Source organism: Triticum urartu, chromosome 7 (assembly GCF_003073215.2).
Source record: "Triticum urartu cultivar G1812 chromosome 7, Tu2.1, whole genome shotgun sequence".
Taxonomy (NCBI): Eukaryota; Viridiplantae; Streptophyta; class Magnoliopsida; order Poales; family Poaceae; genus Triticum; species Triticum urartu.
In genome coordinates, this window is record NC_053028.1 from 566705246 (window position 1) to 566715097 (window position 9852).

The 9852-nt window shown below is 46.1% G+C and overlaps 1 protein-coding gene across 1 annotated transcript; it reads right to left on the reverse strand.

Annotated features, from left to right (window-relative positions):
* Window positions 1-1454: 1454 nt before the first annotated feature.
* Window positions 1455-3465, reverse strand: LOC125522457 (berberine bridge enzyme-like Cyn d 4). Its single transcript, XM_048687515.1, has one exon. It carries the CDS (start codon window positions 3412-3414, stop codon window positions 1840-1842), a length of 1575 nt encoding a protein of 524 aa, XP_048543472.1. The 5' UTR covers window positions 3415-3465; the 3' UTR covers window positions 1455-1839.
* Window positions 3466-9852: the final 6387 nt, after the last annotated feature.

Below are 9852 nucleotides of genomic sequence, written 5' to 3' on the forward strand. Positions count from 1 at the left end.
TTTCTAGTTCTAACGATACAACGACCAATATGAATTAAGTGTGTTCACACTTATTCACATAGATATTTTTCCTAGTATGGATTGGGGGGACCAACACCCAGCCACTCCGGATTAGTAGCGAGCCAACGGCCACTCACTATACACATCTTAAAAAGAATGAAATATAAATTAAATGTGTTCACACCTGTTTATATGGGTACTTTTCCTAATATGAGTTAGTAGTAGAGGGGACCAACACTTTTTAAGGCTGGCCAACCATTTCGGATTACTAGTAAGCCAACGGCCACTCGCTAAACGCATCCTTTTTTAACAACAATATAAATCTCGGATTTTTAAACATGACAAATCAACTTTTTATGTGTCACGAGCCTGGCAATTCCCTTCAGCAAGCATGACAAATCCTGACGTGTTCAATTCTTTTGCTAGGAGTAGCATTTCCGTCATTTTTTTAAGCAGGAGATTAAGAGGATGTTTGTTTCCAGGGATTATTGGTCTAGGGACTTAAATAAGTTCCTATAAGTCCCATCTAAACCAAACAGGAGGGATTTATAGGGACTTAAAGTGGGCATTTGGGACTTATGAAATAAGACTCTCAAGGAAAGACTTATAGGGACTTATAGTTATAATATGGTCTTATAGAGACTTATAAGTCCCAGTAACCATACAGGTAGAGACTTTTTAGGGACTTGGGACTTATAAGTTGGGACTAAGACTGGTCATACTGGGGAGTAACTTATACTAATGTCATGCATATGACACTAGTCTAAGTTACTACCTCCGTAGTGCAAAGTAACATAATACTAATATCATAGATTGCTTCATTTATTAGGTCATAGACTCATTTTGCCTCGGAAAGCGCTATGTTACAGTAACATATTATGTTACCACAAGCACCTCTTTCATCATTAAATACTTGCCACATAAGCAAATTTGTCTTGGGATGTGTTAAGTTACTACCTAAGTTACCCTCACTATGACTAGCCTAAGAGGGTGCTTGGATACGTTTTAGTCCCATGACTAAAAGTAGTGAGACTAAAACTTGCTTGCCTCACCCATGCTTGGATCCAAATACTAAAGAGACTAAAATCAAATTATTGAGCATTTATTATCCTCCAAACCATCCAATGCAGAACTCGCATGTGTTAAAGTAGAGGAATTAAATGAGGAGAGAGAGGGCTAATACATATTTTAGTAGGTTTCCTATGACTAAAAGTTTTTAGCCTCAAGACTAGTCCTAGCCTCTCTTTAGTCAGGAGTGCTTGGAACTTTAGCCTCTAAAAGAGACTATTTTTAGTCAGACTAAAAATAGTCCCTTGGATCCAAGCACCCTCTAAAAAAAGTTTTAGGACTTATGAACCAAACAAGACCCAATGAAACCTATGCTCCTTCGGGACCCTCTAGTGTTCAAACTATTAAAGTAAAGATAGAAATAGAAAGTCGAGTGGTCGGTCGAATATTAAAAGACCACACAATTAGTAGTGCAATTAATGAACAATAACATAAGCACGCTACACGCCATGAATGGCCATTAAAACATCTCAAGAAGCATCACACACTCACCGACACTTGTTTTTCCAGGAAAGCACACTGTCTCAACTGTAGTAGTACTAGTAGACAACTAGACATGAGAACAGGGATAAAAAATACAACCGACACTTCTTAACCAGGAAAGTAAACCGTCTGAACCAGTAGTCGTCACCAAGGATCCAATCCAATACAACTGACAGCAGCAGTATTCTTTACGCAGCAAAGTAAACCATCGAAGACCATGAATGATTTAGTTTGTTGATGATCCGATGGATGCCTTGCCTTGGCGTGCAACCCTGCTCTGCTCAGTGCTCACTCGCGTGGCTGGTTGCGCATGGGCGGGATGCTCTGCTCGTTCCGGAAGAAGTTGGTGGGATCGACGGCGGCCTTCACCTTGGCGAGCTTCTCGTAGTTGCCCAGGAAGTAGCGCTGGCCCCAGAAGCGGGCGTTCTCGGCGGCGCCCAAGCCGTCCTCCTCCTCCAGCGCGTTCTGCCCGATGTCCAGGTCCCGGAAGTTGACGTATGCCTCCCGCGGGTGCTTCGTCACGTGGTGCGCCATGAACCCGTAGAACCCGTCCAGCCAGCTCGTCGCCGCCGGCCCGCCGTCCGCGCTCATCCAGTACGCGATGTACTGGATCACGTACAGCACCCCGCGCCGGTGCGGGTAGGGCGTGGCGTCCTCGGGCACGCCGCACATGTACCCGCCGTGCGGCTCCAGCACGATCACCCCGGCGCCCTTCATCGTGAACCAGCTGGCGTAGACCTCCTTCCACACCGCCTTGGGGATGGCCTGCCGGACGTAGTCCGACTTGCCCTTGCTGAAGGTGCTCGGGCTGGCCGGTCTCGGCAGGAGCACGTCCTCCACCGGCTTGCTGTTGGTGAAGCTGAAGAAGGACAGCGCCGCCGACTGCAGCCACGTCATGGGCTGGCAGTCGGCGCTCGTCATGTTCAGCTCCGGGAAGCGGTCGCGCATCGTCGAGGCCAGCGACCCGCACTCGCCCAGGTACAGCGCACGGAACACGGCCTGCTGCCCCGTCACCATCACCGTGATCGTGAGCTCGCTGGGGAGCGCCGGCGCCACGTCCTGCCATCTCGTGAGGATGTCGACGGCGCCCTGCTCCAGCGTCCTGGCGATGTTGAACACCGTCACCGTGGCCGGGACGGGAACCAGCTGGACCTTCCACGACAGCACCACGCCGAAGTTGCCGCCGCCGCCGCCGCGGATGGCCCAGAACAGGTCCTCCCCCATGCCGGCCCGGTCGAGGAGCTCCCCGTTGGCGTTCACCAGCTTGGCGTCCACCACCCTGTCGATGGACAGCCCGTACTTGCGCATCATCATCCCGATCCCTCCACCGCTGAAGTGCCCTCCCACGCCGATGGTGGGGCACTCGCCGGACGGGAACGCGAGGCGGGGGTTGTTCTTGGCGACGGCGTAGTAGAGCTCCCCGATGGTGGCGCCGGACTCGACCCACGCCGTGGAGGCCGCCTCGTCGACGCTGACGGCCCGGAGCGCCGCGAGGTCGAGCAGGCCGAACACCTCCTGCCGCGCCGACCGGTACGACAGGCCCTCGTAGTCGTGCCCGCCGCTGCGCACGCGGAGGCGCACGCCGTGGCCGCGGCCGCACCGGACGGCGGCCTGCACGTGCGACGCGTCGGTGGGCGTCACGATGCACAGCGGCTTGGCCGTGGTGTTGACGAACTTGGCGTTCTTGATGTAGTTCACCAGCACGCCGGAGAAGCTGCTGGAGCACTGCGTGTACACCAGCTCGCCGGGGATCTTGTCCCGCACGCACTGCAGGAAGTCGTCGGAGGAGGCCATGACCAGGTGGACCGAGAGGAAGCTCGCTAGAAACGCGAGAGCCAGGCCTCTGCCTCTGAGCGTAGCCATCTTTCTTCTTCTCTGGTTGCTAAGAGAGTAGTAGTAGTGTGCCTGAACTGACCGGAGCTGGCTCCTTTATATACTGCTCTGCTCGAACACTAGTACAGTAGGAGTACTATATGTTTCCACTGGCTTACTGCGTGTGCAAGGAGCTTCGGATAGTTTTGCGTGCACGTCAGGCGACGCGTCGATTCTTCTGGTTAGTTTGTTCTAACATCGTATGGCGCGCACGTTAAACATCTTCTTAGTAGGAACGGAATCGCATCGCAGCCGATCGATTGGCAACGGCATGCTTAAGCTTGAGCTTCACTCCGGGGCGATCGAGCTTGCGGTTGGCGTCGACGCCTCAACTGACCGAACGACGCTTTTGGAGATTGATTTTGTTTCATGGCCACGCGACGGCGCGTGCAAGTTCACAACGACTAAACTGGTTTGGTTTGGGCGATCTCCAAGCATACTCCAGTTCATACACGCTCGCACGCTGAATGTGACCCAAGCAGGATTCAACAGCTTTGACGGCGACACATGCCTACATGCACTTACATGGTACATGCAGCTATCAATAATGACGTTTGTTCTAGGAGTAGATTATAAACCAGTTGGATAATCAGTGGTTTTCTCGCCAAAAAAAATGAGCAACTTGCGTCAGAATTTTGGTTGAAGCAATCAGACGCAAATGAATAAGAGGGTATTTGGATACGTTTTAGTCTCATCACTAAAAATAGAGAGACTAAAACTTGCTAGCCTCACCCATGCTTAGATCTAAATACTAAAAAGATTAAAATCAAGTTAATGAGCATTTATTATCCTTCAAACCCTCCAATCCAGAACTTGCATGTGTTAAAAGAGAGGAGTTAAATGAGGAGAGAGAGAACTAATCCACATTTTAGTAGGGGTACACCTGACTAAAAAAAATTAGTCTCAAGACTAGTTTTAGCCCCTCTTTAGTCAGGGGTGCATGGAACTTTAGCCTCTTAAAAAGATTATTTTTAGTCAGACTAAAATAAGTCTCTTGAATCCAAGCACCCTCTAAAACCGCACACTAGTTGGAAGGCTGCACGAACAAACTATGTAAAACTTCGTTTCAGGTACCACCAGAGTGCATTAGGTCTGGCCTAGGCACAACAAATAAAGATGACGACGGGCCATAAAGCTCAGGCCGTGAGTAGGACTTGAGATGTGCAGATTTGTTCATGGTTCCCGTCGATTCTAGCAGAAAGTACACCATCGCCTCCTAATTGCCCGAAAGCTCGTCCAAAGCTCGAAGGAGAAGATGTTTAATTAGGGCCAGCTGTTTGTTTTACTGGGAACTTCTGGCATTTTTATGTTGGCAGCAATCAAAGACCTACTTAATTACTACCTCTCTCTCAGTTTACACGGCGTGCGCGTGCCTCTAGATTGTCAGTTTGACCAACCTAATACAAGTCATATATTACAAAAAACATATCAATATAAACCCTGGATGTTCTATTTTCAAACCGTATAATTTTTGTGTTATATAGTCTATATTAAGGTGATAAAATTGACAATCTAGGTATACGCGTAGGATTTGTAAACTGAAACGGAAGTAGTACACAGGTACCCAGAACAATGCACAGAGTTTATGACAATGTCCTTCCTTCACCGAAATTGCTGTGCAGACGTCAGTACACACACGACATGCAACCAACACTTATATCAAACGGTGGAGTAGTGCTGCTGCGTGCATCACATGGCGTGAACTTCAACATCGTTTAAAAATCATCTCTGTACTGTCGTGTGTATAGCAGGGTTCTTTCTGGGAAATACCCTTTGGCTCCTGCATGTATAGACACCCTATATGGAATACTTTTTTAAATAATTAAACAAAAAGTCAAAATAGTTCAAAAGTATTTTTAGATTAAACTTGACTTACTTGTGCATTAGTATATAAATTTTCACAAAAAAAACAACGTCGACTTCAGCAAAAAAGACAAAAATTATTTGCTATTATAGGTCACTATTCACACTATTTTGACCGAAAATTTGTTTTTTTCGAAAATAAGTCAAAGAGGAATTTTCTTTGTGTGGAACTTTTCTCACAAGTACAATGAAAGGTCAAGTTTATTTCAAAAATATTTTCAGAATAAAGTATTGATTTCTTTGAGTAAAAAGTAGTTGCAAACTTTAGAGAGGGAAGCATGTGAGGTTCAGGTTGATCCTTCTAATGCCTACGCTTCACACTCGGTGCTTATCGTGTGCTCGGCATTTCTTGTGAACATTTGGTTAGTGGTATTTATCTGTAAAGATGTGCTGACAAAAATTGAATTAAGCTATTTGTAGATCTATGCTTATGGATGCCATAATTTTCTCAAGGATTTAGGTATTCAAGGGAAACTTTTTTTTTTGCGAAAAAGGGCGTGTGTCTCAATGCATTGATAGGAGAAATTTATGTGAAAAGAAGTTGTGGAACCAGACTAGCTACTTGTGGTTGGCCATTGCATCATTTTTTTTAAAAAAAGAGGCATTACCCCGGCCTCTGCATCCAAAAGATGCATACGGCCTATAAATCAAAACAAAAGTAGTCACAATATCTGAAGGTAAAAAAAAGAACAAGCTGCTCCAGCGAGCCAAATCAAAAAAGCCACAACCGGCTGGCAAAAAAATAGGAGTACTACATGCCTATCCTATTACATGACCGCCATCCAAACCGGTTGAAAATACCCCGAGCTACCATCTCCCATCGGGTAGACGCAGTAGCCAAACGCCCCCTGGCCTCCATCGGAGTGAGTAACGACCACATACGGATCAATGCTGTGGCCCTGAAAATAACCTGCAAAAAGTGAAAGTTCGTTTTTCTGTTAAAAACCAAATCATTTCTGCAGTTCCATACTGCCCATAACAAGGCACACGCTCCCACACGAATGTGTCTTGCTATATCCAAGTTAACCCCATCAAGCCAAGTTCCAAATAACATATTGATAGAGGTAGGTGGAGTAATATTAAAAGCAATATGAATCGAACGCCAAATAATCTTAGCCAGCGGACAATCTAAAAAGAGGTGCCTTATAGTTTCGTTAGAATCACAAAAGCTACACCTAGCAGAACCCACCCAATTGCGTTTTGCCAGGTTATCTTTCGTCAAAATCACTTGTTTATGCACAAACCACATAAACACTTTGATACGCAAAGGTACCTTAACTTTCCAGACGTGCTTCGAGCAAGGAATGACACTAGTGTTAATGACATCCAGATACATGGATTTAACCGAGAACCTGCCGTCCTTAGTCAATTTCCAAAACAATCTATCTGGCTGTTGGGACAGCTGGACATCCATCAGCCTTCGTACAAGATGAAGCCATGCCTCCCACCGATGGCCTACTAGCGTCCTCCGGAAGCTAATATTGAGAGGCGTGGACTGTAAGACATTTGCAACGTAGGCTTCTCTACATCGAACATTGTTATACAGAGTAGGATATTGAAGTGCCAGAGGCGTCTCCCCAAGCCACGTATCCTCCCAGAACCTCGTATTAGCCCCATCACCGACTAAGATTTTCGTCCCGTTAAAGAAAAGGGGCTTGACTCTCATCAACCCTTTTCAAAACGGAGAATCATTCGGGCGCACTGTCACCTGAGCCAAAGTTTTAGCCTGAAGATACTTATTCCGGAGAATCTGAGCCCATGTAGCCTCTGTCTCGGATGAGAGTTTAAATAGCCACTTGCTAAGGAGACATCTATTCTTGATCTCTAGATTTTCAATGCCTAGACCGCCTTGGTCCTTCGGCCTACAGATGATATCCCATTTTGCAAGCCTATACTTTCGTTTCAACTCATCATTCCGCCAAAAGAAACGCGATCGATAAAAGTCTAACCTCTTCCTGACCCCCACCGGGACCTCAAAAAAGGATAAAAGGAACATGGGCATACTGGTTAAGACCGAATTAATCAGAATTAATCATCCTTCATAAGACATGAGCTTCCCTTTCCAGCAGCTCAGTTTTTTTTCGAAACCATCCTCGATGCATTTCCACTCCTTGTTCGTCAGCTTACGATGGTGAATGGGTATACCTAGGTAAGAAAACGGTAGCGAACCCAACTCACATCTGAACAATTGCTTATACGCCTCCTGGTCCTCATTAGCTCTCCCAAAGCAAAACAGTTCGCTCTTATGGAAGTTAATCTTGAGTCCAGACAATTGTTCAAATAAGCACAACACAAGCTTCATGTTCCTTGCTTTCACCAAGTCATGCTCCATAAAAATGATAGTATCATCAGCATACTGCAGAATAGAAATACCACCATCAACTAGGTGCGGAACCAAGCCCGAAACCTGCCCCGCATCCTTAGCCCGACCTATTAAAATGGATAACATATCAACCACTATGTTAAATAGAATCGGTGACATGGGATCTCCTTGCCTTAGGCCTTTATGTGTCTGGAAATAGTGACCTATATCATCATTCACTTTAACCCCTACACTCCCTTTTTGCGTAAAGGACTCAATCTGGTCTCGCCGGGCCTTGTCAAATCCTTTCATACGCAACGCCTGTTGAAGGAACGGCCATTTAACTTTATCGTATGCTTTTTCAAAATCCACTTTAAAAACCACACCATCTAGTTTTTTGGAGTGAATCTCATGGAGCGTTTCATGCAAGACGACCACTCCTTCAAGGATATTTCTGTCTGGCATGAAAGCGGTCTGGGACGGTTGCACAACTGAATGCGCAATCCGCGTGAGTCTATTCGTCCCAACCTTGGTGAAAATTTTGAAACTGACATTAAGCAAACAGATAGGTCTGAACTGCTCAATGCAAATAGCCTCCGTCTTCTTAGGGAGAAGAGTTATTGTTCCAAAATTGAGCTTGAACAACTGAAGCTGACCATTGAACAAATCATGAAACATCGGTAACAGGTCACCCTTAATAAAATGCCAGCACTTTTTGTAGAACTCCGCCGGAAACCATCTGGTCCTGGCGCTTTATTGTTCTTCATTTGTGAAATGGCCTCAAACACCTCTTTCTCCGTGAAAGGAGCAGTCAAAATCTCATTCTCTTCCCTCTCGAGTTGGGCAACATCCTCAACTCTTGACTCATCCAGGGACACGAAACTCTCTACCGGAGAGCCAAACAACTTCTTATAATAGTTGGTAATGTAAAGTTTCAGGTTTTCCTGACCAACTATCGTCCCTTCATCTTGTTCTAATTGAAAAATTCTCTTCTTACAATGCTTTCCATTAGCGATCATATGAAAGAATTGAGTGTTGTCCTCTCCCTGGACAACCTTACGAACCTTAGCTCTCAAAGCCCATTTCAATTCCTCCTCGTGGAGGAGTGCTTTCAACCTCAACTCGGCCTCCACTTTAGACTCCAACTCAGAAGTATCTAAAATAAATGTTTCAGCTTTTAACTCAAGGGAATGAATGAGCATAAGGAGTCTTTCCTTCTCAGCCTTATATATCCCATTCGTATGCTTAGCCCATCCACGAAGGAACCTTCGAAGATGACGGATCTTGCACTGCCACCGCTCAATGGGTGACCTTCCCCCCGAGTCTTTAGCCCACTCTCTAGCTAACAACTCAATAAACCCTTCTCTTTCAAACCAGGCAAGTTCGAAGGAAAAGATATTCTTATTACCCAAATGAGTTTGAACTCCAGAGTCGACTAGTAACGGTGTGTGATCCGAGATACCTCGTGTCAATGCCTGCACCGTTACCAGAGGAAACTTCTGTTCCCAATCGACGCTCGCCAAAACACGATCGAGCTTCTCAAAAGTCGAAACCGGTAGCGAGTTTGCCCAAGTGAACTTCCTACCCGAAAGCTCTATCTCTCTGAGATCCAAGCTTTCTATGATAGTATTGAACATAAATGACCATCTGCCGTCAAAATTGTCATTATTCTTTTCCTCCTTTCTTCGAATAATGTTAAAATCTCCACCCACTAAGACGGGTAGTTGCTCGCTACCGCAAACACGGACTAGATCGGCCAAGAAATCTGGTTTGAGTTCTGGTTGCGCAGCCCCATAGACTGCCACCAAAACCCAATAAACCCATCCGCTTTAGTTCTGACCCGAAACTTTACCGCAAACTCACCCAACACTACACTCCGAACCTCCAACGTCTCGCACTTAACCCCAAGTAAAACCCCACCGGATCTTCCTCGAGGTGGGAGACAGTGCCAGTCAAAATCAACCCCTCCAGATAAGGTACTAAGAAATTGTGGAGAAAAATTACTTCGTCCAGTCTCGGACAAAGCAATAAAATCTAAATGATGTTCAAGAGAAGCCTCTGCTAGAAACCGTCTTTTAGCCAAGTCCTTAAGACTTCTGCTATTCCAAAAGATGCCTCTCATATTTCATCATAAATTTTTTTAGAGGTACGGATCCTAGCACTTCTACGCACAGCCGACACCGGATGGACCTTCCGTTTCCAGGTCCGTTTAGGCTGAACGCGAACATCAGAGGGTTCGGCACGTTCGGAATGATCGTCAATCC